Source organism: Poecilia reticulata, chromosome 17 (assembly GCF_904066995.2).
Source record: "Poecilia reticulata chromosome 17, P_reticulata-male-v2, whole genome shotgun sequence".
In the NCBI taxonomy this organism is placed as follows: Eukaryota; Metazoa; Chordata; class Actinopteri; order Cyprinodontiformes; family Poeciliidae; genus Poecilia; species Poecilia reticulata.
The window spans coordinates 21418123-21445460 of NC_088846.1; the positions used below are offsets into that span (position 1 = coordinate 21418123).

The 27338-nt window shown below is 36.9% G+C and overlaps 1 protein-coding gene across 1 annotated transcript; it reads right to left on the reverse strand.

Moving 5' to 3' along the window:
- Positions 1-1021: 1021 nt before the first annotated feature.
- slc71a1-2 (solute carrier family 71 member 1-2) lies at positions 1022-27092 on the reverse strand. Its single transcript, XM_008434445.3, has 12 exons — positions 26832-27092; positions 22560-22655; positions 17797-17859; positions 16288-16415; positions 16048-16162; positions 15742-15960; positions 14649-14762; positions 10824-10895; positions 10509-10621; positions 8326-8423; positions 7118-7275; positions 1022-5328 (listed from the first exon to the last, which is right to left on the reverse strand). The coding sequence occupies exons 1-12, from the start codon at positions 26913-26915 to the stop codon at positions 5116-5118; spliced, it is 1473 nt and encodes a 490-aa protein (XP_008432667.1). The 5' UTR covers positions 26916-27092; the 3' UTR covers positions 1022-5115.
- Between the last annotated feature and the right edge of the window lie 246 nt (positions 27093-27338).

Here is a 27338-nt window from a genome sequence, read left to right on the forward strand (position 1 = left end):
AACACTTAAAAAAACAAAACCCCCCTTCAGTTTCAAAAACCTTCCCGATGTAAAGTCACAAATCAATGCACTGCGCCCGTTACCTAGCAACCCCATGGAAGCCCAGCCCGTTACCTAGCAACCCCATGGAAGCCCAGACCGTTACCTAGGAACCCCAAGCCCAGCCCATTACCTAGCAACCCCTATGGGTTGCTAGGTAACCCCCATGGGAAGCCCAGCCCGTTACCCAGCAACCCCAGCACATTTGGTCAGCTGGTTTTTCTGCTGAATGTGCTGCACAGTGGCTGCTGAAAAAGACAAGTGTCTTAAGACAACTTCCATGGGGTTGCTAGGTGACGGGGCTGGGTTCTGATTGGGTTGCTAGGTAACAACAAACATACCAGAAGGCTCTTGAAACAGCCAATTCTACAGACACCAAAAAACATTCGTACTTTTTTATTCTTTTTTTAAGCACTTTGACTCTTTTTATGCAAATTCTCCCACCTGAGCTCTGGATCTCTGCAGCTCCTCTAAAGTTATTATAGGCGTCATGATGCCATTTGGCTTCACAGCACAGCTGCAGTTACAGAAATTAAATTACAAATGAAAATTATTTGCTAATTAGGTCACTTCTTATTTTATTTAATGTATCAGAGGAAAGGGGGCTAAATAATATATGCTTTTAAGGTCTTTGGTAGTGAAAAAAAGCTCCATTGGTGGTTGTAACATGACAAAAATGTGAAAAAGGGTATGAATACTTTAGCAAAGCACTGTAAACATAAAACCTGTGATCATAAAATGAAAGCAGTCCTAACAGGAACCTTGAAAAATAAACAAAAGCCGTGGGATTAAATAACGGCAGGCATTAAAGACAGTAGATAAATGCTAACAGGAGTTCTGTTTGGAAAGAGATTAACTTCAGATTTAAAAAGCATTAAACGTGGCTGCCTCGCCTTCAACCAAACGCTTCAGGAGATCAAAAAAAAAAAAAGAAAAAAAAAAGACACCCTAATGGTTCCTTTGCAAAAAACTGAGGCAAACATTTCATTGTACAATAAACCTTTAATAAATAGTTTATCATTAGTTTCCCGTATTTACATAATAACCACCGTTTACTTACGTTGCCATACACATTTCTTGGCTAATTTTAGGCACACAGAGAAGGGGGGGATTCAGGCCACAAACCACGTTGCACTAAAATTAAAGAGTGGCTAATAACAGGTACGCGTTGAGAAATATATAACTGCACCGTACGACCAAACAGGACCAAGAGGCGGCCAGCTCCTCGAGCGACAAGTATATATTTACATTTGCTGCGTGTACAGGTGATTTTTGTACCTTTGCAGTCGTCCGCTTGGAGTATGAGCGCACATGGAGGCTGGTGCAGATTCTTACCAATTTACAGAGGATCGGGGATGTGTGTTTACCTCTGTGCTTCGTCCAATAAACTACGAATCGGGAAAGTCTAAGATTAAATTAACTTTAAAGACCGCCTGGATGAATAAGAACTGTGACAGGCTCAGTTATGTGGTCAAAATGATGTGGAACATTCAGATATCAATCTGGTAAACACACAAATACACTCAAAACAGAAAAAAACAAACAGTGAAATGCTTGTCATTAAATGAAGACCAAGGCTGAAGAGATCTAAGAAAAACAAACAAAAAAAAAGTAAAAGTTCCTAAAAATGACAGAATCAGGACTTAAAAAGCTATAAAAAAATAGAGCCTTTGAAGTTACATCTTCTGCCAGATATTAAGACAAAAAAAAAAAAAGAAACCAATAATCAAATTACTCAAGTGCATACAGAGTATAAAAAGAAGCAAAATCAAACACATTTGGCACACATGTGAGCTCAGTTATTAAATATCAGTTAGCTAGTAAAGGTATGATTAAAACAAACAAGAAGAAAATAAAACCTGCAGGGGAACAACTCCCCAAAACCACCAAAAGAAAGAGCGGGACGCCACCTACAGGCAACAAAAACAGACTGTATCGATTTGTACAACATCATTTGAGTCCATTTCAGGTGCAGCATCTTCAAATGAGGTTTTATTCACACTGAAAAGGAAGAGAAGGGTTGTTAACATCCTCTTTTTTAATTATTATTTTATTCCTCATTTATAGGGATTGTTTGGAAATACAGGACCAAAAGCATTAATATTTCTTTATCAACGTTTGAACAGCTTCAGTCCTTATGGTGCAGCAGGTTAAATGTCCCCGCAAAACTCAAAGAAAAGCAGCAGCGCGGTTTAAGGTAGGATGGTTGGAAATGTTTAGATGGATTCTGGAAAATGAAATCTGCTTTCAGAAACTCCCCCCTCCTCATCAAGACTCGAACTTTAAGCAGATAAAGCTGGAAAAAGTCAACAATGTTGCTCACAGTCCACGTAATGTCCTGGATTTAAATTAGTCTCGATAGGATCATCTCTAGTAGAGCTGAGCGTTTTATTTTGCAAATCTGACTTTTTTTCAAACAAGTTTATTCCACTCTTTACAATGACATTCGCAGTGAACAAGATTGTATTTAATTCTGCAGATAACCGAGCGGCTGAAACTCGACTCTTTAAAATTTATGAAGTTCAAGGACGAAGCTGAAGAACCTTTTTGTTTCCTGTACGTTTTGTCCGCAGTGGATTAACTGCAGCCGCATGAAAATAAGCTATGAGGCGAAATATTAGTGAGTCGCATTAAAACGGAGGGTAAAAAATGCTCGCATTTAGATAACTGCTCCGTTTGAAAGCGAAAACAGGACCTGCTGCCTCTGGAATGTCACTGGTGAGCGAGTTAACTGGGGTTTGTACTGGGAGGGGGAAAAAAAAAATCCTGATCAGGAAGAGCTTATTGTAGGTGGTACGACCCAATCAACTCTTTTTACACCATACTGAATCATTTAATTCAGTAACTGACCCGACTGAGCAGGAAAATGACACTAAATATAGAGGACCGATGCTAAAGGTCCTAAGCAGCAGACTGGGCTCAGGGAAGCAGGAGGAAGAAGCTGAATTTGTAGATTTAAATTACAGCTCCCAATGAGGAAACAGGATTTAGATCAAAAACAGGATTTTACAACATTTCTGCAATCAAACCTCCAGGATATTAAACACTGAACCGTTAAATACAGAGTTCCTGCAGGCTTTTCACATAAAGATGTTCAGACTGAGATCTGCAGGCTCTACTGAAATGTAAAAGAAAAACAAGTTATCTTCAAAATTATGGCAGATGAAATTCTACAGGGGCGACTTTAAATAAGAAAAGTGTAAGGAAGAATAAAAGGCAGGAAGGACAAAAGAAGAAGAAATAAAGGTGCATGGAGAAAGAAAGGACAGTAATTGAGGAAGGATAGAGAAACAAGGTAGGAACAAGAAACTCAAAGAAGGAAGAAAGAAAAGAAAGACAGAAAAAAATTTAATATTTAGACATTGGGAGAGGGAGAAAAGTTTGAAAACAAACATTTTTTCCATCCTCTACTTTCTAACTGAAGTCAAACTGTTTTCCTCAGGAACTCTGTAAATAAGTGCAACCGGAGAGCTTAGCGAGGCGATGCAGGTTGGAGAAACGCGCCGTGTTTTCAGTTGGCCGATTAAACATGAGGGAACAAATGAAACCTTCAGTTTTTAGTGAAACTGTAGAAATCAACACACCACACCACAAAGTGAAGAGACTTAATGCTGCAGGATCGCTGCACTGCAAGAAACAGAACATCTTAAAGTATTTTGTCTAGTTTCTACTGCAAACATCTTAGTATTTAAATAAATCTAACTTACAAGTAACTTATCAGCAAGTTACAGGAGCTTGTTTTGAGTGAATAATCCTTAATATTTCTCAAGCTCAACTGGCAGATTATTTCACTTACAACAAGACATTTTTCCAATGTTATGAATGAAATAATCTGCTAGAGAAACTAGTACTTTTAAAAATCAATATTAGGAAATTAGTGACTTCAAACAAGCTGATTAGCTACTCGTCAGTCAGTTTTGTTTTATTTCAAATGTACTAAGATGTTTGCGCTAGAAACTAAATGAAAACGCTCGGTAAGATTCTGTGTTTTTGAGTGTGATATTCTCATGAATGTATTAATGATATTCCCAGAAACTTTGTGTTAACAGTCAGCGTCGACCACTGACCTGCTAATCGATAGCTCTACGTGGTCCTGATGCTTTAGACATTAAAAAACAAACAAAAAAAACCAAACGTGGTTCTGTAAGCCTTCGCCCTGATGCTGATACACATCAAGAACCGAGTTGAGCAGGAAGGGTTCGAATGCGGAGGAATAAAAAGTGTCTAACAGCTCCGATGGGAGCGACAGAGTAAGATTACAGAGCCTTCTCAGACCTTGGTCTTCATACAGGTTATGTCTATTTTTTTAAAAATTATTATTATTATTATTATTATTATTATTTAAATGGTAAGCCACTTCAAGGCAACGTTTGTTTCTTGAATTAAAAACTTGAAGCACAACTGGACTTCAGTTTGAACAGAGAAAAATATACAACCCAAACTGTACTATGAATCTAGAGAACTGCAAGTAAACATTGAAAAGGGACTTCAGCTAACGAAGTGGTCTCTTTCCTGCACTTCTCTCCGTAAGAAGTCTGATATCTGAATAAATCTGTGGTCCTGATGCTGAAGCCTTCATCATCTGAACAGGTCGGCCATCCTGGCTGAGGTTAGGCAGCGTTTCCTCAACGCTCCGCTTACAGGTCCGAAAACGACGACGAGCGTTGGGACACAAGTTAGCTTTCCAGTACGAGAGCTCGAGTGTTTGTCGTTACACTCCAGCTGGACGAAAACCAATATCAAGACTCAGACAGGTACGTAGCGACATTTTAAATAAACACCCCCTCTTGCGCTTGGTTCTACGTGCCACACCTGCAGAGAAAATGGAGTCCAGTTGAGCAGCGTCTCTCTCACTCACACCCAAAAAAAAACAAAAACAAAATACTAAACGCTTCCTCCAGAAAGTCCTCATAAACCCGCCGTTAGACGAAGAACGGCCTGGTGGAGCACCCATTCTTGTGCTGTGGACAAACTCCTCTCCACGGCACTCTGATGCGTGTCCTTGTGGCTAAACGTGTGCGTCTGTCTTTTTTCTTTTTCTTTTTTAAATGGGGCGTGTGCCCCACTTAGCTGAGGTTATACGCTGCTGTCCTCCAGCAGCGGCTCCTTGCCCTCCGCCCCACTGCCCTGAGGGCTGTGGGAGTGACTCTGCGCCCCGTTGCTGTGCTTCTTGTAGGAGCCGGGCCGCATGCCGGGCCCCGTGTGCTCCGGGATGAACAGCGCCACCAACAGGGACAGCAGCACTGAGCACGCTCCGAAGAGGAAAGGAGGACCGGGGATGATGGCACTCTGACGAGAGAGGAACAAAACGACTTATTAATTTAAAGAAAACAAAAGTTCTCACTCTTATGAAAATCAGAGCATGTTTGATATTGTGACATATTTTGCTGGATGATAAATTGTTCCCAAATTTATTACCATAAAATATTGTCATTTTAACTATTCTAACAATGAGGACATAATCAGGATTTCCCACAGTGGATTTTAAGCCTAGCGGGCCACCAGACTTAGCACTGTTTATTTATTTTAGTTTTTTTTTTTTATTTCCCTTTTTTTAAGACTTTATAGTTGGTGTTTAGGTATTCTTTCAATAACGCATAACTATCAGGTGATATTTTAAAATTTCCTGTGAACTTTAAACATTTTTTAACTCAAAAACATGGCGGCCGACTGGATGGATGAATGCTCTAGCACTCAACCACAGGGCGTAGCAAGTTTTCTGGGGGAAACCCCGACTATGGTACCAGTACGTCCTCTCAAAGATCAAATTACGTACAAGAAAATGTAACACTGTTTGGATATTTAGCTTAAATATCAAAACTAAATAAACAAAACACCTAAAACAATAAATAAAATAAATACTGAAGTCCCAACAAAAATACTAATCACACAGAAAACAGGCAAAATGTCCAGTTTTACTTTCTTTTGGTAAAAGATAAAAGTGAAAAAGTTTGTGAAATGTTTGCAACATTTTTTAAAATGACAGCTTTTTAATAATATTCATCACTTAAACTACACAAACAAGTATGCAAATGAAACTTAGCACTTATTTTAATTTATCATGCGACTAACTGACAGCTGTAATGATTCAGGACTTTTTAAAAAAGGCATATGTATATGAAAAAAACAAAACCCGTAACATTTAGTCAAATCTAACTTTTTCAAGCAGAGTGTTTTTACAACTAGCCAATCATTCAAACTCCACTTTTCAAACCAAGGTTTCTATTTCTTAAACATGCAATACATTAGATTCACTGCTTTGCAAAACATCTGGGTAATTTCTCTCAATGGGGGGTTTTGCTTCCTTGCACTATGGAGCTTGTGGTTTTGTCACAGCGCAGAAACGCCCAGATTCCTCAGCTGGGACCACAAATCACGGGACAAACAAATCCCACAAATACTTTTCTTAAGGACAAGCACAATCATCATCATCACTGGCAATAAAATAAAAATAGAAGCAATGAACAAACGCAAACACCAAAATTAGTCCAGCTAAAAATACTTGTGGGTAAAAAACACCCTTTAAAACGCAAAAAGTATTTTAATGCACTTAGTTTTAATAAAGTGTACAAAGTAGTCTGATTTTCTTTTTTTTTGTCGGAAAGTAGTTGAGAAATGAATCCAAAACATGAAAGAGTGTCACATTTGTTTTACTAATAGAATAGCATAGAATTTCTTCCCTTTTTTTCTGTTTTTGGTCTATAAATATATATTTTTGTCCATTTTCAGCAACAAAAAAGGAGATATAGATCAATCACCAAATAATGTTTCTGTATTTGATCAACATTGTTGATGCTTGTATTCACTAGGAAGAGAAAATGAAAGCCACCCAAAACATGATTAATTTGTGTTTTATCCAACATTTTGAGAAGATTTTAATTTTGTCTGTGGAAAAAGTCAACTATAAACTAATTTAAGAAGAAACTCTCTGCATTAAATTTGTCTTAAATTGCACAATTATTGAATTGTGCAACGCCTTTGCAAGACTTTTCATAGCCTTGCAAACGGCCAGTAGTTTGCATCCTGGATTTTAAATCTTTACTCTCTGAAAAGTCTTCAGAGATTCGTCGTCGCTCACCTCGTCAGTGGGGTTGGCCATGTTGGATTTGGCACCTTTGTCAGAGCCGTCCGAGTCCGTCAGCTCGACGTGGAACAAGTAGAAGACGAAGCCGTAAAGAGCCGGACCCAAACCGTTACAGAGCCCTCGGATGCCAGTGATCATCCCCTGGACAACACCTACACAAATGACAAACATTTAACTAAATTAAATTAAGAAAGACATTAAAAAAAAGGAAACAAAAGTGAAAACCAAACTGAATCCCTCCTCACTCCCTGAATATGATCTCAGACCAGAGTTAATTGGTTCATATTTAAACCTTTCTAGCTTTTAAGCAATAATATTTTACTAACTTTTAGATATTTTCTTTAAAATTCATTCTTTTTAGTATAAATTTATATACAAATGGAAATTTGCCGTTTTGTTCCTATTTATGCTCCATCTGTAAACAGTAATTTCAGATATTTTGTATGAAAGAGTAACGGATTTGCAAAAGTTAGACAAAACGACAACAATAATTGACAATAAACCACAATTGGAACCGGCTGGGCAGACCACAAAGAAAACTGGAAGTCGTCTTGGCCAAAAAAAAACAAATTAAAAAAGGAATTTTACCAGATTCTAGAGAACATTTTTATAAAATATGTACAAATACAAGAGTAAGAAACTCACATATTCTCAGGGTTTCTGCACAATTCTAATCCAAACATGTGTACTTCTCCAGACTCAGTTTTTGAGTGTTGAAAGAAAGAAACAAACAAAGAAAGACACTTTTCCAGGCAAGGAACAGCATAAACTGTGATAATTAGCACAAGTGCTGCTGTTATATGTGTAAACACACAGAGGACAGGACGTAACTCGAACGTGTCTGTCCCCTGACAGCAGGGACACATCAGGAAACATTTTAATAATTCACAGGAAAGTATTCAGTAGCAAAACAAACAAGGAAACACTCCTCTGAGCACTTCTGTGTCTAAAGAAAGACTCTAAAGGCTTAAGAAACTATTGTTGAAGGCTGCTTAGATAGAAAATAGTAAAACTTTCTCATGGTTCGTTTTATTTATGTTGATTATCAATTACACTTAATGTAAAACTATCTTATTCCAGCTAACTAAATGTCATTATTTGTGTTCAACACCAAGTTTAATACTAAAAAGCACTAAAAAGAGGATGTTCAATGGAAATATCTTGACATTTAGATCTCAGAAAACACAGAAAGTGAAGCTCACCTTGCTGGTCCGGATCTGCATTACGGGACACGATGGCGCTGATGGCGGGGAAGGTGATGCTGGACATGGCCGCCACGGCTCCAGCTGCCCACATCATCCTGCAGTCGGTGTTAAAGAGAAAGAAAAAAAAAACTCTTATTTCATGACCACCAAACTGATACAAACCAACTACATGGCGTCCGGAGAAAGAAACTGAAAACAAAAACTACACCAAAGAAATCATCACTAGACTGTCCTGATAAGCAGAGGAAGGCAGAGCACACCAAAAGAGTACAAAATTACTCAAGTAGAAGTAAAAGTATTTGGTAAAATGTCTGATCAAATGATCAATCTTTAAATCAAATTATGAGGATTATCAATATTTTAAATTTACATAATCAGATATAAAGTTAAGTGGAAATTTTGGTATTTTAAGGACCAAAATAACAATAATTAATATAAATAAGAACAAATAAAGTCAGGCAAAAGAAAAATGTGTCCACTCAGTTTCTTTTAATAAAAAAAACTTATGAAACTAACAAAAACTGCAGGTTTGTGTTTCTGTCTGGTGAATTTTTGGTTAAAACATGTTTGTTTTTCAGTCAGTAGAGAATCCAGAAATTTTACTCAAGAGTAGCAAAGTAAAAGTAAGAAGTACAATGAACTAATACTGTAAAAGTAAATTTTTTCAAAAAAGTGATTCAAGGTAAACGTAATCGAGTAAATGTTAACTAGGAGCTACCTGAATCTGCTGATAAGTTTTGAAATGCCTCATTAGTTTTCATCCTTTCAATATGGATTAATCTGATCTTATCCAACTCCACCATAACATTTTCTGTGACTTCTGGTGAATTTTCTGCATCCAGGGAAACTCATAGTGAGAATATGTCATTTCAGAATCGATGCAATTTATTTTAGTGTGCTGCGTCAGGTTCAAAACAATAAGACTTGGCCGACTTGGAGAGAAACGAAAACAAAAATAGTTTATAAAATAACAATTTTAAACACTCCATTAAATAAGAAATTATTTTTAAGTCACTAAAATTGCCCCCTACATGTTTTACAAACAAAAAAGCATTCAGGTTTTAACACTGTTGGACTTTAAGCGATGTTTTATTGGAATATGCTTCCATCTAGTGGTGGATTGGAGTAAAGACAATTATAATTTTTTAAAAAGCTGTAAAAAATTTTTAACTTACTGAGATAACATGGGTAATATTCAACAGTTTTTTTTTATTAAAAATGAAGGCATACTGCAGACTCAAGCAGAATGCAATTAATCTCTAAATTTCTAAATGTGCATCGACTTACAACAATAATAAGATACATAATATTTGTTCCCAATTACAGCATATTAAATATTTCAATAAATCAGAATGTTTCAGTAACTTCATTTAGAAAAAAGCTTACATAAAGACTAATACATACAGATTAATATATTTCAAGGGATTATTTTGATAAGAGGTTACAGTGAATTAAATACCTAAATTTAATGACATTGGACTAAATAATTAGGGTGAAAACTGACTTCTGTCCAGCAGACATTCACTGTGTAAAGAGAAAACGCCTCACTGTTAAATGAGCTGTTTTATCCAATAATATTAATGGAAAGTTGACTGGAAGGAAAAACTGTGGTAGAAAACGGTGTACAAATAACATAAATATTTATGGAGAAACTGAATTCTAAGGGTTCGGTTGCTCTAAGCCATGTTGATCAATATCAAACAGAAACAAATGCTTGAAATAGGCCTCAGAGTTTCACTTTTTGACCTTAACTACTGAAATAAACTATCTATTCAATCATATTTTATTTATTAAGATGCACCAGAGGATACTTGCAGTGCATTTCCTAAACAAATAAGACCAGAAAACAGATGTACTGTACAGATACACACACACACACACGCACACAGCTGACTTCAGTGGTGTGTTTCTGCAACAGGAATGTTGTTGTTTTTTTCCACTGCAACACCAGCAGCTGCATATCTACGCGTCGGTGGGAGGAGACAGCAGCACAGCATTCAAACTGCTGAAGAGGATTTCATCTCTGCTCTTTCAACACCTAATCATTAAGATTCCACTTTGAGATAAACTGCTTTCTTTTGGTTGTAGTGGTTTGATTTATGGCAGCATCTCTAACCCAACTCGTGTTCTGAACTGGATAAAAATGTATGAGGTGTTTAAAAAGTGTAAGAATCACTGACCAGGGCTGAGAGCCAAAGCCATACCAGGCCAGCTGGAGGATCTGGAAGCCGAGGCCGAGCAGGATTGTGTTTTTATTTCCTATAGAACGCATCAGGATCCCCAACACCACCGTCTGAGGAACCAACAGGCACAAAAACATCCTTAGCAGGCAGAAAAGTTGAATATTTAGCTCATATTTTAATCTCACTTCTGATTTGCGTAGATAAAAGAAAAATTAACATGCTTTAATTTTATTGAGCTCTATAAATAAACATTTCGAAGTGTTTTAAAACACTGCAAAAGCAGAAACGTGACATTAGCTTATTGTTTTATACCTGAGCCAATATGGAGAGGATCCCTAAAACGGCGATAAAGGCAGCCACCGTCTCCGCGGAGAAGCGTATGACCTGAGGGGAGGAGCACATTCATAACAGGTTAGCACACGACTGTTCGACAGGCATGGATCAACACTAACACCTTTATGCATTTCACACCCAGACACAAAAACAAGAGGCTGGCATGGGACATTTTGTCAACAAGTTGCTTGTCCCACTTCCTTTTTCAGAAGGAGCTTCTCTTTGTGGACTCTGAAGCCTTTCAGACAATTAACAGGAGGAACGAAGGTAATGTGAGGAGTTTGCAAACTGTGACAGTGAAAAAAGAAGGACAAAGATATCAGCGGAGCAATTGTGGCCGCTCCACTTTAGGTGCTTTATTTCCCCCCTTACTGTGGGACAGAAGAGTTGCAGGTGCAAGTCTGACTTGCTCAACAGGTTTACTCTGAATCTGTTTATCAAACATCATTTAAAATGGTTGCTTAAAAAAAAAAAAACGATCACAGCCTCTGGAGCATGAAGCTGTCCGCTGGCGCTAGCAGGGAAATCTATTAGCGCTGGTATTTTTGACGACGTGGACTTTTTGCCCCAGGCCTGTTAGTAAATCCATCCTAATGAGCCAACACTTCATTCAAACACTGAAACGGGTCGCTCAGCAAACTTGTTCTGCTGCACTAAAATCAACCTCTGCGGTTTTTCTGTTTTATTTCCTGAGATTCCTGAAGTTTCCCACAAACTATTCTGAATTTAATAGGCAACTAAAATAGTAAAAGTATGAGGCTTTAACTCTGCAGTTTAACATGGAGGAGATTATCTGAGAAGGAAACAATCGGTTGGATGTTTTCAAGTCAGTTTTCTCATCTTTATTACTAACAATGTACCTATGAGTGCAAAGGTTTTGTGTAGATGATGATAATAAAATGGAAAACTCATAAATAACACATACATTCAGTCGTTTCAAAGTTTCCAGGGAATGCTTCAGGATTCATAGTCATATTTTTGATCAAAACTATTCATTTGGAATTACATTCATGTCTGAAATAAGCTCCATTTTATTTTTTCTGACCAATTCAGTCTCGTCACGATGGACATTAACAACATGCTGAGTAATCATAAACACAGCTCTGGAAAAAATACAGAGCCCTCTGCACTGAACCTCATTAAAACCTCCTGGTTATTCCACTAAATATTGAATTCTGAAGTCTTCCTCAGTTAAAACATTAGTATTATTGGTTCTAAATCAATATAAACTTGTTTTCTTTGCATTATTTGAGGTCTGAAAGCACGGCATCTTTTCCGTCATTTACTCAAACTTATACCTGTAAAAAGTAAAATCAGAGAAACTGATCATTTTAAGTCATTAAAATTTCATTTTTTTCTTTATGAAATAAAAATAAGAGCATCATTTTATTTATTTTTGTCACTGCACTTTGTTTTGTTCTCACATAGATTTTCAGGAAAATGTAATCTTTGATGGCCTACAAAAGATGCCAAATTTGCCTGTGAAGTAAATAAATAAATAGATAAATTTACAATTTTGAATAAATATGAAAGGAAAATCATGGTTGGGATTGGGACACAGCTACTTTATATTTCAGAAAAGTTAATGATGTTTCCAGTAGTAGTAAGTCAGACCTCACAATGTTTTGCGGTTTGCTGCACAGCTGCAGATCTCAACATGCTGCTTGTGATAATCCCTGAAGCATGAAAAAAAAAACTGGACTGCAGAGCAACGGAGGAATTTAGGACGATCTGATCAGGATTTCTACTAATTCTCCACATCGTAATGTCTAACACTTCTACATTTTTTCAGGTTTTACAACATCCTGGACTTTTGAGGACAAATCAGTGACACAGTTGTTTTTTTTTTCTGTTTATCAAACTGCACAATCCTAAAGCTTCTGATTCAGCAGCTTTGACCGAGGGATCAGGTTCACCTTTCACTGCTCACACTGAGCAGATGTCGGCTTTATTCTCTGAAGAACATTTCTGTGGTATCATTTTTAAAAACTGGTCAAAAAACTAACAACGAAACTGAATTTTATTACATTTTAGACAAGTCAGTTTTTTTCTGTGGGTTCTCTTTCTGCTAAAATGTAAAAATCCAAAATGATCATAGAAAAAATTAAACTAAATTGCGGCAAATCCAGATTAATCATTTTAGTTATTAATAAATCTGACGAGTAATCAGATAAAGTAAATGACACTTTCAACAGATTTTTCATTTAACCACCTAAGTCTTATTTAATACAACATTAGAAACACATTAAATGATGTAAATAAACAATCTAATTACTTTTTTAAATAAGAAAAAAAAAGATTTTATTGCCTAAAATGCAGTAACATCACATTCCTTCAGTAAATATGAACTTGGATCTAAAAACTTTTTATTTACAGACAAAAGTATTTTTATTTTGGATGCGAAATGTATGTGTATTTTTTTGCTCTGAATATGTTATCAGCCATTTGTTTGTCAAAAAATGGGTGTGTATACTCCATTTAACGATTAATCGATTACTTAATTAGTTGACAATTATTCCAATACTCAATTAATGACGATTAATTGTTTCAGCCCTAATTAACTGTTAGTTTTACGTTGAAATGTAACAAGATTATTTAAGTCTCATCAATTCAAATGTTCATGTTTCAGACAAATAAATAAGTTTGAACATTTTTCACTTTTTAGAAAATGCTAATTATCAAACTCTTTGCCTGACTAGTCTATGCAGGAGCCGTATCTCAGATTTCTTTATTTTTTCTTTATCATTTTGTGCATCCTGCAGCTCTGGTTAGATTCTTTCTTGGGACAACAGGATAATTAATAGTAGAAAACAACAGTGGATGCAGAATGATGCAAGCCTTGCATTTCTATAAATGTTACTTTAACACCTGCGTCACAAGCTGCTGAGTAAAACTCATGGCTTGCAGCAGAAAATTGCAGCTTCAGGGTTCACTCACTTTTCATGCAGAAAGAGTCAAGAACTTTTAGAATTTTCAAAGTAAGTTTTTGCACTTTTACAAAACCACACTTTGGAGATAAAAACAGGAACATTTATTTATAAAAATATACCATATTTTACTGTTATTAATAATGTCTTGTGATGGAATTTTGCATTGTACGGCAGGGACAAAGTAAATTAAAATATAACAAATGTTTTATGTTTTATTTCAATTATACAGATTAATAATCAATTAGGAAAAAATATATATTTATTATACTAAAACAACCCAAACAAATGACAATCCTGCTAAAATGAAATGGTTAAACACAATATACAAATAATGTAATTTAAAAAATAATCCTTAAAAATTGTAAAATAATCTCGGCAAGTTTATTGAAAAGAAATCAGTTTGGTAATTGCATCTGATCGAAAGCAAGAAAAGTGTAATCTGATTTAACTTCAGATAGCGAGAAAAAAATCTGCAAGTTTCTTTCTTTGAATCAGGTGTCTGAAAATGTCTGGTTTCAAAACGGTGCAGTTTGAATATCAAGCACTTTCAAGGACTTTATACAGAAATCTCGAAAACACCTAATTGAAATTCAAGCATTTTTAATCCTGCTTCATTGTAAAACATTTTCCAGAACCCACTGATTAATTTGTCTGAGACTTCAGACGTCCGTTTTATCGACGTTCATCATGAACTGCAGGAGGAGCAACTCTGAGCCCCAAACATTCACTTAAAGGACCTGAAAGGATTTGCAACAAAAAGCCCCATGCTAGAAGCACAACATACAGCTGAATGTGGACTCACCGTTAATAATCTGACTGCTTTTATGTTTCATAATACCAGGGAAAGTTCTGGAAGGAAATGAAAAAATGTTACCTGTTTGAGATAGAGGAAGAAGCTGGAGTACTGCCCAGCTTCGGGGAGGAAGGAGAGGAACACTGTGATGCAGATGAGCAGTAACGTGGAGTCCTGGCCCACTTTACGCAGAGACTGAGCCGGAGAAAAACAACAACAGTTCAGCACAAAGCACGCTACATATTCCCACCTTCCAATCGCTGCACTTTAATTCTAATTTTAATTCCCACAGGACTAGTTCAACCTGAAGTCTAAAAAACAAACATGCAGGGAAAAAAACAAACATGTAGGGAAATCTCTCTTTTTGTATATTTAAACAAGTTAGAATTTGAAATGATGATGAGTAAAACGTTAAGATCAAGAAGAATTCAAAGATAAAGCATGTTGTTTAAACATAAATCCATAACAATAAGGTTCATTAGACTTTTGCTATTAGGGAAATAGAACATTTTAAATGCTGCATTTAATTTTTAGTTAATGGACAAATCTAAAAAATAACAGCTAATTTTATATTTTTCAGGAACGCCCAGGAACCCCGAGCTTTGTTCGATCGTCTAGAAAGTTCAGTTCATTTGGGGAAGAGTGAAGGCACAATCGATGATGCCGACCAAAAAAGCGAAATCTGGTCCCCCTTAAGAACCGAACTCGGTTCAGTTGAAGTGAACTCTGATACAGCTTGAATGCAAATGTGGATGCAAGTGAACAGGAGACCATTCTACAAGCAGAAAGCAAACTATAGCACAGGGCATTCTGGGTAAATACAATCAAAGCAAAGGTGCAAGTATAGCGCTACAAGTAGAAATGGTTCATGGTCTTTTACCAAATACGTAAGAGAAATCCAACAAACCCTTAAATATTCAACCTCCATTTTGTTTATATTTTATGGAGAATGACGTTGCGCTCCTGTCTTCTTCAGAGGTTTTTGTGTCTTTTCCTTCAGTAGTTCAAGTTTTCCAAAGAATTTAGTTTATTTAACACAGTGTGAAAGTGAACTGCAGCAGCTGAAAATGTAACAAATGTTGGAATTTTGACTCCCAAACCGAGTCTACCAGACTATCAGGTGTTAAACTCCCTTACATCTCTGTAAGTCGACTTTAAATAGTGTTTTACTCACAGCAAAGGGGTCTGCCTGTTCCCAGGAGATTGGTGCTCCCCATGACGCCGGCCTCATTTTCTCCGGCAGCGACTCCGGGACGGCCACCAGGATGAAGCAGATGTCTAGCAGGGCAATGGCGGTAGCCAAGATTACCACCAACGTGTCACCGTAGGCCCCTGATAGATAGGCTCCGATGGCTGGACTGGTAACCAGGCTGGCAGCAAAGGTGGCAGACACCTGGAAGGACCAGGAGAAAAAAGGTGATCAAAAGGAAAACAAGAGGGTCAGAGTTATCGGTTTTTATTTCTAACACTGTTTTCTCACCAAGCCATACGCTGTGCTCCTCTCATGCTCTTGCGTAATGTCTGCCACATAAGCAAAGACCACAGAGAAGGTGACGGCGAAGACGCCAGACATGGAGATGACTGCAAAATACCACCTAAAAGCAGAAGAACCGACGCACACGTCAGACTCAATAAATCAGTCAGCAAAAAAAAAAAACATTTTGACCTTTGCTGCTGTGATTTTTTTCCACCCTCTGGGATGTCAGAACTGCGCTCTTACCACGGGCTGATCTTCATCAGTGGAATGGGAGCACACGTGAAGAAGACTGTTAGCAGCAAGAAGGACTTGCGCCCCCAAACGTCTGACAACGCTCCAATCAGAGGAGCACTCAGAAATGATAATAGGCCCTGGAAAAAAACAAGGAGGCAAAGATTTTGGAGAGTGGATCAGACAAAAGAAGAATGAACGTGTAACAGCAGCAGCAGACTTGCAGATATGACAAAGAAAAAGAGCTGCATTTCAAAAGTATCTTTCAAGGATGTTACTGGAAAACGATGCACTTGCATTAAGGGGTGCACCGGTTGCAGATTTCTGGCCAATCGGCAATTATTGATCTTCAAAAAGCCTAACCTGGCGATTCAGATTTTGGCCGATACCATTTTTTCTTTTGTCTGAAATGTTGCAAAATACAACAAGAAAGTCGCAAAGTTGGCAAAAATGGAGTGATTACCTTTTACCTGTAAACATGAAGGACATGACCTGGTGGTCCAGTCTATCAGCCAATCCTCAAAAAATTATGGTGGTTGATTTTTAGACCTTTGCTGAAGTGAATAAGATCGGGGGATAAGATCGGCTTTACGTGACCTCCCAAAACTAAGACAGTTGGCAAATATAAATCAGTGCACCCCTAAGTGCATTTGTCCTAAAGTAAGCCAAAATCTGAGAAAGCTTCAGGACATAAAGGCTCCTAAGATCAGTAGGTGTGCTCTGAAAAAGTAAAGAGGGATATCTGCAAAACATTAGGCTAAAATAAAAAAAAAAAAAACAAACAAAAAAATGTCTTTCTGCAGGCCCAAAACCTTCAACTTTTACTTTGACTGAAAGAACAACCAAAACCAGGGTTTCCCCCAAAGTATTATAAGCCTGGCGGGCCACCAGGCTTTACTTGTGCCCCCACAAGGCTAAGCATTGGTGATTTATTTAGGTCTTTTTAAAATGTTTGCATTTTTTAAGACTTTATAGTTGGTGTTTAGGTGTTAATCTTCCAAACTTTCAATAACACATAATTATCAAGTGATATTTCAAATTTCCTTCAACTTTAACCATTTTTTAACTCAAAAAACATGATGGGCCGCTGGATGAATGACTGCCCTAGCACGCAACCCCCGGGCTTAGCAAGCTTTCTGGGGGATCTATTTTCTGACAGTTACTGGTAGAATTGTCCATCAGTATTTTGATTGTTAAATATACAGCTTATTTCAGATTTTGTGGCCTTAATTCACAGGAATCAGACAGGAAATGAGAAGAGAGCGAGAGAGAAAGTGGACGACATGCAGTAAAGATCGAGCTATGCGAGTCTTTGTGGTTAATGTAGCACATAAATGGGTTTTCATGGTGTAATATTGATTTTTTTGCTTCCAACCACCCATCATGTCCATAAAGGATGAACGGAAATGCGAAGTCATTTATCGCATCAATTTATGCAAAAGTGACGATTACATTGCAGTTATGTCACTGAAGATGAAGCATGAGAGAAAACAGAACCATGCAGGTCTGTGTAATAATTACCTTCACACCGTGAATGAGTCCATTCATCAGGAATGTGTGTTGGGGGAATGTCTGATGTAATACCTGGAAAAACAAACACAGGAACCCAGATGAAGTAACTTCGGTTCTGTAATTTACCCGACCTCACAGAAGAAAGTACGTACAATAACAGAAACAATTAGTAAATGTAGAGAAAAACCAACTACACAAAACAAAACAATGTTTTATCAATTAAACTGAAGCAAGTACAGGTTATTTAACACAGTTATAAAATGTATCTCCATCTGACATTCATGCTGCAAACTTGTTTCAAGTCAAAAATAAAAATGTTTGGCTTTTTAAATTTTGCTGGACGATAAATTGTCCCAGAACTTATTGTGATAAACAACAATATTGTTGTTTTGAGACAATTTTCAAGTCATATAATAGTAGTAATGCAATAGTAGTAATGCAATAATAACACAAGAACACATTCTTAAGAATCGATAAACTTTAAATTCTAGTGAACATTTAAACACTGGAAATGAAAGACATTTGAAATATCCAAAACAAATAAAGAAAAAAACAGAAACAAATAAAATGAATTATGAAGTCAAAATTGTCTTTTTAAAAAAAGAGATAGCTGAGACCAAAGCACCAGACTGAGGATTTTTGGTAAAAAGAAAAAGAAAAGAGAAAAATGACGAATCAAGAAAATGAAAATTAATGAGTTTCTTTTAATTTATCATGAAATTAATTTATTTATAGTTTATTGTGACAGGCCCAGGCACAACTATGTGTCCAAACACTGCAGAGGACTAATGAAATTCAACTTTACATTAGTCATTCGTTTCATTACACTTTAGTTAAAACGTCTTTAAAAGTGATGAATCTGTCTGCTCCTCATCTTCAGTGTTATCATTCTCACATGAATCATTTTCTAAGGAGGAAAGAATTTGTTCATGTTGGGTTTACACAACTTGGGTAAATGCACATTTTTTTTGGAGTACATTTAGCTTATTGCTGAAAAGTTAAGAATTGAAAACGAATGATGAGTTTTTACCTCTGCATTATCACATGGAGACCATTTTTTTAATCATCTAGGGGACTGAGATATGCTGCAATTCTCTTTTAGGTTTGTTTTATTTACATAACCTGTCCTACGACCTGAAGTATTCTTCTGAATTTAAACACATTCGATGAAGTAGAGCAGCGTTTTCAGCCCTGGTCCTGAAAGCGCACTGCCCTGCATGTTTCAGAGGTTTTCCTGCTTTACCACACCTGATCAGGTGATTGCAAATCATCAGCACAGCCTGTTCAGTCAACAGCTGATCAACCGGCTTTTTCTGAAGGAGGGAAACATCTAAAACATGCAGGATACTGACGTAGAGTACAACACTGTGCTAATTTGAGAAAATCCTTGAAAAATGTTACATTTACAGCAATGAAATACAGTTTTTGACTGTTATTTACTGTTGTTAAAAAGAAACAGAGTTTACTTTATAAGAAATTGGTCACAAATCTGACTGGTGCATCTATAAAAAGCTTTCTAAAAGGGTTACGTCTGGGTAAGTTGGGCTCAAATCGTTAAAAGTTCAAAGTCTTGCTCATGTCAGGGACACCAGAGTGGGAACATTGTGCGTTAGCTTAGACTGGGACATGTTTAGTTTGAAGCTGAGAGTCTGGTTATTGTTCCTGTCTGTGAAGGAAAAGTCTTTTCTTCCTCGGAGTTAAGTACAGTCAAACTTGAAATGTTTACTGAAGACTAATGAATCAGTCCTTCTCATCTTCAGGCAGCCTCTTATTAGATAAAAAAAATGCTAATCAGCTTTTCGTAGCAGGGCAACGAACCCCAAATAATTAATGGCACAAACAAACACCTCCTTCGAACAGGAAACCATTGCATAACCCTTTCTGGCAAACATGTGGCAAACAGATGTTTACGCATATTTTGAAACAGGTTCACAGCTAAAACTCGTGATTAAAGGAAAAAATATGTGGCTGGAAACCAGAGGTAATAAAATCTGCTACAGTGAAAAACTTCCAACTTCAACGCCGGGCAGCTGGTGTGAAATAAAGCACAGCCTATGGCAAGTCATTTATAAAACAGCTTTAAAGGAACAGTCTGTGGTCTGTGCAGGATGATGGAGAGTCATTCTTCCGTTTTGTGTAACTTAGGAAACCTCTGCAGCAAACGCTACATCACAGCTGCTGGCACAGTTCTCTGAGCCAAACAGAGTCTGTGATGTGGGCTGACAATACGAGCCAGTGACCCCCTGATAAGCCTTTTCAACAGAGAATTAGGACTGACAATAAAACTGATGCCATATCCACAGTTCTCTGTTCAGCATCTGCTGAAAAGAAATCACACAGGGTTCTGGTCAGCTGGCTAGTATTTAATACAAACTAATGTTTTACTATTAAGTCCCATTGAGTAGTAAAACCTTTAGCTGGAAATAAGCGTATTGGAGGATGAACTCTGCCAGCTTTGCACACCTAAAGATGTAAATGTAAATGTTTGCCCAGTTCGGTTTGTAAAACAGGAAAGTGTCTGAACAACGTTTGACTGACATGGACTTTGAATTTTATCATAATATGGTGTGGTACTTATTGTTGTAATAATAAAAATTATGATGAAAAACTGCTTATTGCATCTTTTTTAGGCAAGTGTATGGATGTAAAATACTGCTCTTGAAAATGTCCCCATTTTAAATTAGTTTCTTCGGGGGCTCAGCAATCATTCATAAAGAGGCCGTCGTGTTTTGAGTTAAAAAACATTGTATTATTGAAAGATTGGAGGATTAATATCTGAACACAAACTGCGCTAAGCCTGGTGGGGGTACAAGTAAAGCCTGGTGGCCCACCAGGCTTATAATTCACTGGGGGGAACCCAGAAATGTTTGCATTTTTTAAGACTTTATAGTTGGTGTCAGGTATTAATCGTCCAATAGCACATAATTATCAAGTGATGGAAATGTATCAACAATAAAATCAACAATAAATCAACATTTTTATCACATTAAGACATTTTCACAAATGAAAATTGTGTACATCCATTTTCAGGTCTTCCACAGATTCTTAACTGGAATGAGGTCTGGTGTTGGATGATCATTCATACTAAACCGGACCGGAATGAGACTTCTGTGTGAAAACGACCCAAATGCGCACAAGAAGAATGTTTATGGTGTTTATGGATCAATTTTAAAGTTTATTCAGCAATGGGAGCTGACATTATTGTCAAAAAAAATCACAAGACGAAGGAAGCTAGTAAAAACAAAAGAGCAATTAATAGCAATGACCTTTTGAGAAACCTGACCGCAGTTTTTGTAGGGAAGGATGTTTGGATGTGTAGTCAGAGCCAGCAAGTTCGGGATTGAGATGTGAAGAATTTCACTTATGGAAGGTTCTACCATAATTTCAGTATCATCCATTGTTTATGTCCTAATTTACCACATCTGACTTCTTCTGTTGCAGAACGATGACATAAAAGTTGGATGAAATGCAACATGACCGTTCGGACTACAAACGCTTTGAAAACATCTTCAGTATCAGAATTTGTTCCACATATGGAAGTGGCACAGATGTGATTTTTTAGAGGTGAAAAGATCAGAATTGGGGCATTCAGACTGCTGTGAAAATCCAATATGGGTCAAATCTCTGTGAGGTTGTGTGAAGCTTAGAATATCGTTTTAAAAACCTAACCCTGATTTAAATTTCTCCACATCTTCATCTTTTCTGTATTTGGTTATTTTCTTTGGCTTCATAATGCTGTTTTTTCACTCATGTCTAACAAACATCAAACAACCTCTGCCCAATCATCACACAGCTTAGTGTTTAAATAAAGTCCATCTGAAGGCAACTGGTTAAACTGGTTGTTTTTGGGTTATCAGAATAAAGGGGGCTACATACATACAAATGGCACGCTGTATTTGTAAAAATAAAAACTGAAATTCATACAGCCAGCTTCACAGTCGTGTTACAGTGTTGGTCTATCACATAAAGTCCCAACAATGAGACAAAGGTTTAACTCCTTCATGCATGAATCCTTTTTTGTCAGGATTTTTCCAACTGTTTTTAAGAGATAAAAAAGGTGGGAAAACAAATTTTGGAAAAAAAAAAAAAAAAATTCCAGGATTTTTTTTTCTAGGTGATTTTCTCCAAATACAAAGTTGTTATTGGGAAAATACATCAGTTGTATTATTCTTTAGGGGTTATGTGATGTCACAATTTTTTTCCCCCTGCAAGAGTTTCTACAGTAGGAGGAGGGACTGGATATCCCCGAGTTGGTCTGAATGCTTTTTCGTCTGTCTGCCTTATTGAATGTAACAAATATTTTCTTGCATTTGCAGCTGATGGCCAGTAGTTGATAGTGTTTTGTATGATGCGCTGGTGTCCACTTCTGTGGTCTGTGAGCATTTATAACATAAAAATCCATAAGAAAATGGCTTTTACAAAGCTGTCCACTGCAGTGACCAAGTATACATGAAAGGGTTAAGAGTTTTTGTTTTTTTTGCAGTATAATTTATTTGTAGGTTCTTTACACAGTAAATTAAACAGGCTCAATAATTATGAATGTCATAACATGTTTTTCATTACAAATTCCTGATAATTATTGAGTTGATAAGCGATATGAGAGGTGAGATGAAATATGTTCACTTCTTTAAATCAGAAAAGTAGTGGTCGTCTAATTATTTTGTTCTTGGTTACACATTTTCTTTGTTTTTAGAAACTTGTTTAAAATAATTAAATAGTACAAACACAACACAATGCTATGCTGGTTTACATAGCAGCCGAGTGTGGCTTACCGTGAGCATCGGGGTGGTGAGAAGACCCCATGCGAAAAACTCCAGGAAAATGACGACCACAGCATGGTAGACGCTGGGCTCACCGATTCCCTGAGGCTAAAGGGAGACAGAGAAACACACAGAGGCGGTTAGCTGACAAGAAACATCAAGCTCACATCTTCAAAGTGTCTGATAATGGAAACATAAACGTAATGCCAGACTCTGTCGCATTATAAAAACTATACGATCACATGAGAACCTGTGAAGGCTGTGGATGCCAACGAGGAATATTTGGATTAATATGTTAATTCTGGATGGTGATCTCAAGTCTTCCAAGGTTGTTTTGTTGTCACAAAAACAAATTTCACTGGACGATATATTGTCCCAGAAGTTATTGCGATAAACAATAATATTATTGTGCGAGACCATTTTTAAGTAATGTAATGCTGAGGCTCAAAGATGAATAAACATTAAATTCCAACAGACATTTAACACTGGAACTCGAAGACATTTTAAATATCCAAAATATATAAACAAAAACAAGAAATTAAATGAATTATGAAGTCTCTGTTAATAAAATTGTCCTTCAAAACCAGGGGCTAGTTGAGACCAAAACACCAGACTAAAGGTTTTTGTCAGTCAGTTTTTGTAGAAAAACGATAAATAACGCAAATGGAAATTTACTTGTTTTAATTCATTATTGCGACAAATATTTATTGTATACTAACACATTTTACTAATTTTTTTAAATTTCATTCATCTTCTTTCAATTGGGCGCAAGAAGACCAGCGTAAAATGTGTTTGATCGGATTTTCTGCATACACTACAAACTAACTAAATTATGACAAACTTGAAACCACTAAAGTTCTATTAATCGAAAATGAATAAAAAAAAACAGAAAACAAAAGCAGTTGTTATCCAGGTGGAGCCAAAGTAGTGCAACGATCTCTCGAGGCCCATTTGTAGGTCATTCTAAAAAACAGACACCTCTGTAATCAGAGAAACATGAATAGACATCCTTATTAGCTCTAATAAAACCAACTCCCTTGTGGGAAAGTCCCGTCACTCCAAAGTGAATTTTTGAAGTGACAAAGCGATGCTGGAGCCAGAGAACGGATGCTGTGCAGCAAACCACTAGATGCTATTATTGAGAGTTAATCAGTTTTGTTTTCATATTTATTTCCAATCGTGTAAAAGCAGTGCAGACTCCTGCTTGGGGTCCACATCCTCCCCTTGATAACTTCCTTTATTTCAGCTCATTATGATGACTCGATTTGCACAAAATGAGGAACAAGCTTTAACTGATTCACACATGACGCAACTTCCTCTAAATGAAACTGACGCCAAGCAATACATTAAGATAGCACTCAATGCTATTGACTAGTGAGCTCTCAATGCACAATTTGCTGTGGCTGGATGAGGAGATGGCAAAAAATCTGGCTGTTGGAGGTGAAATCATGATGTCCGAGTGGTCAGACCAGATCTGGAGCAACAACAACAACCGTAGCAGAAGAGCTACGCATGTCGGAAGTGGAGTAAAACGGATGACCAGAACTAAACTGAAGGAAATGAAATGTTTGTGGTTTCCCTTTTAGTCCATGTTTGCATCTCTCCCTTCGTATAGATTTTCAGAAGGTTTGACTTTTAACTGATTACATAACAGTGATGCATCACTCCATTTATAACTAATCCCACATTGCTCACACTTTTCCAAAAGCCTCGGATAGAACATAATTCATTTACTCTTATCAACACGAGTGGATCGCAAATTTTTCCATCTTCAGTTTGAACACAGAACTGTGACCAAAACATCAAATATACAAACACCGCCAACAAGCCACACATGGGACATTTACACGTATAAGTTTTAAAAGCTACCATTTAAAATTCTTTCTCATGAGAAACTGAAAGAGTTTTCATTTGTGTGTTTGGAGCACAGAATCCCTTTTCTGCACACTGCTGGGCAGCTGGATGAAGCATTACAAACGATTTCAAGAAGCACAAATTCAGCTGCTTTTAAATATTTGCAGTTACAAAACACTCAACCGGTTGTGATGTGGAGATCGAAGGAGCGTCACCCGTCTTCTGTATTCAAAACAGCATGTTTGTTGTACAGTTGACTGCAAACTCAACCCAAACAGAAAAGCCAAATAATTCACCAGCAAATATCAATTTGTTATAGTTGCGTAACTCCATTAAGAGCAGAAAGATAAACGGGTAGAATACTCAGCATTATTAGTTAACGCACTTCAAAATACTTAAATTGAAATTGGTTGGTGAGTTGCTTCAGAGATTGAATGGCAAAAACTGAAAAGTCTGACTTTTTCCAGTTGTTGAACGCACCACACATAAGTGCTGCCAGGTAACATTTCGTTGTGGAAGATGTTATTAAGAGGAGACGACCAAACTATATTCAATGTTACTGAGGCGTTTAAAAAATGAATTCAGAGGAGGAAAAAATATGAATTATTACAAGATTCCTAATCACTGTATTCACTGACGATGTTTAGGGCAGAATAGCTTCTCTAAATGGTATCCACAACTAAAACAAGTCGAAAAAAATAAGAAAAAAATTACATTTGTTGTTATATCTGAAAGCCAAATATTATCAGATATGTGCACTAGAGATTTAGTCATTTTGATGGGCTGTTACTGTGACTGGCCTCCCGGAAACTGTGAAATATAAAAAAAAGATCTTTTTACAATCAGCGACTACACAGTATGAAAGTTGTTTTAAGAAGATGACTCAAGTTTCGCCATTTTGATTATAACTAGTTCAACAATGAAGTCATAAGAGAAAAATGAGTAAAAAGCTACTTAAAAAGGAACTATTTTCCATAGAGACATTTCTCTGTTCACCCAGGATGCAACCCTTTTGAGTTTGAGGTCAGCTGATTATAAGAAGCTTTATACAGGGCAAAAAATGTTTCTGTATTTTATTTCTTTGAGTCCAGTTCAGTCTGTCATGGATCACACTGGATTAGGAAACGTTTTCAGCCTTTTGAAAGCTCACAAATTAAGTATCTACTAACTCTGTAGGGAAAATAAATAAGAGAGAATGATCTTTACCAATATTATCGCTGCAGATGCAGATATACCAAATAAAGTGTAACATTGTAGCTCTAATTGTGGTGTCTTAGTTTTAAAATAGTAATACATTTTGTCGAGTTGCAGAGCTGTGTAGCTCTCTCTCACACCCCGTGTGATTTGATCTCTGGTCCTTCTGGAAATAATTAATGCTAACTCCAAAACAGAAAGGCTTCTTAAGGATTCTGTGTGGTTAGAGTAAATTAATGGATCAAGCCTTTCCAAAATACTTTTAATTAGATTTCAGTTCCAGATGTTAAACGTCTTATAACTTGGAGGATCGTCAATGATGCAGAGAGCGATTTAGCCCTGTAACTCTTTGCTGTTTTTGAGACATCCTCATTTCATTTTGAAATGAACACTTCATTCTTAATACAGTTTATTTTTTTATGTTTTCTAGAAAGTAAAAATGTATTTTGTCGCTCGAGAATTGGTACCAGCAGGTAAGAGCTTTACAAAAATCAGCTCAAAAAAATTATAAAAAAAAATAATCTTTGAATGGTTCATCTCTAATTTCTAATCATAGCATACACTAAAGACAACATTATGTTACTGGACAGTGTATGTTTAGTATGGCAGGTGGAATCAACGCTTATTACTCTGGAATGTTGTACGAGTTGTTTAGCTCGTATAAAACATTAGCAAACAATATTTAAATGTTGTTCCTTCAACCAGGTATAACCCTGAGTTTTTCCTATTCTGGTACAAAAGCTAAACAAAAAAAACTCGTTTTATTCAACAACGCAGATGTCACTTTCATTGCAAAAACAGTCAATATAAAAAAGCTAAGGTGAATTTAAGCAAATGTTGGGCTTGCTGACTTATTGAGAAGTCACACACTCTACAAAGAACTCGGTAAGCTTAAGATGAATATGTAAGGGAAAGAATGCAACAATTCCAGGTAACGAAATAACTAATTTAGGAAGAAACATCGGTGTTGTTGACATTAGCTAGCTAGCGTTACCTGAGCTGACGTGTAAACCACTAGCAGGCCGCTGTGTTACAGTTAGCCACTTAGCTCAGCGGTGCCTCCAACAGCCAGACGGCGTTTAACGGTTAACATTATATTCAACAGACAGCCATAAACAACTTCAGCTCTGCTGTATTTACATTAGCTACACACGGCTTCGGTCTAGACAAACAGTCGAGAGCAACTGTATTCAATGGTAAGCTAAGTTAACGAAGATAAATAAATATTTAACTCACACTTCCTCCATCTTTTATTATAATTTTCTTTGCTAGAAGAATGCTGCGGTTCAGCCGCTTCTTCTTCTTTTTCTCCCCCGTCATTGTTAACTTATGTTCATTCTTGATGTCAAAGGGTCGTCGTTGTCCCCACCAAAAGTAAACTAATATTCTAAATTTGGGCTACTAAGCTCATTACACTTCAACTATAGGCAGCTAGCAGCGAGCTAACTAAATGATGATTTCTCATCCCCACCTCACTTCAGTCAGTCTTCCTGTACCAGCATTTTAGCCCCGCCCCTCGCTGCGAAATACTACCGCGCTATTGGCTAGCGACCAGAAAGGCGATACAACTTTGCATTTGATTGGCTTAGAAAAAGTTGATAGTGCGGCCCTCCCATGTTGATTCGTGGGAATCACACCGCGGGTAACAAAGAGGAAATGTCATTTATGGTGATCCCTTGTGTTTAGAAAGAAGGCAAACATGATGTTTTGTCATTTGCAAGAAGTAAGGAAATATTCACTATC

Coding starts and splice junctions, on each gene's coding strand:
- slc71a1-2 (XM_008434445.3), bottom strand. CDS start 26,915: ATGACGGGGGAGAAAAAGAAGAAGAAGCGGCTGAACCGCAGCATTCTT. Junction 17,860..22,559: donor TCACCACCCCGATGCTCACG/GTAAGCCACACT, acceptor TTGTTTTTCCAG/GTATTACATCAGACATTCCC. Junction 7,276..8,325: donor TGCAGATCCGGACCAGCAAG/GTGAGCTTCACT, acceptor TCATTTGTGTAG/GTGTTGTCCAGGGGATGATC.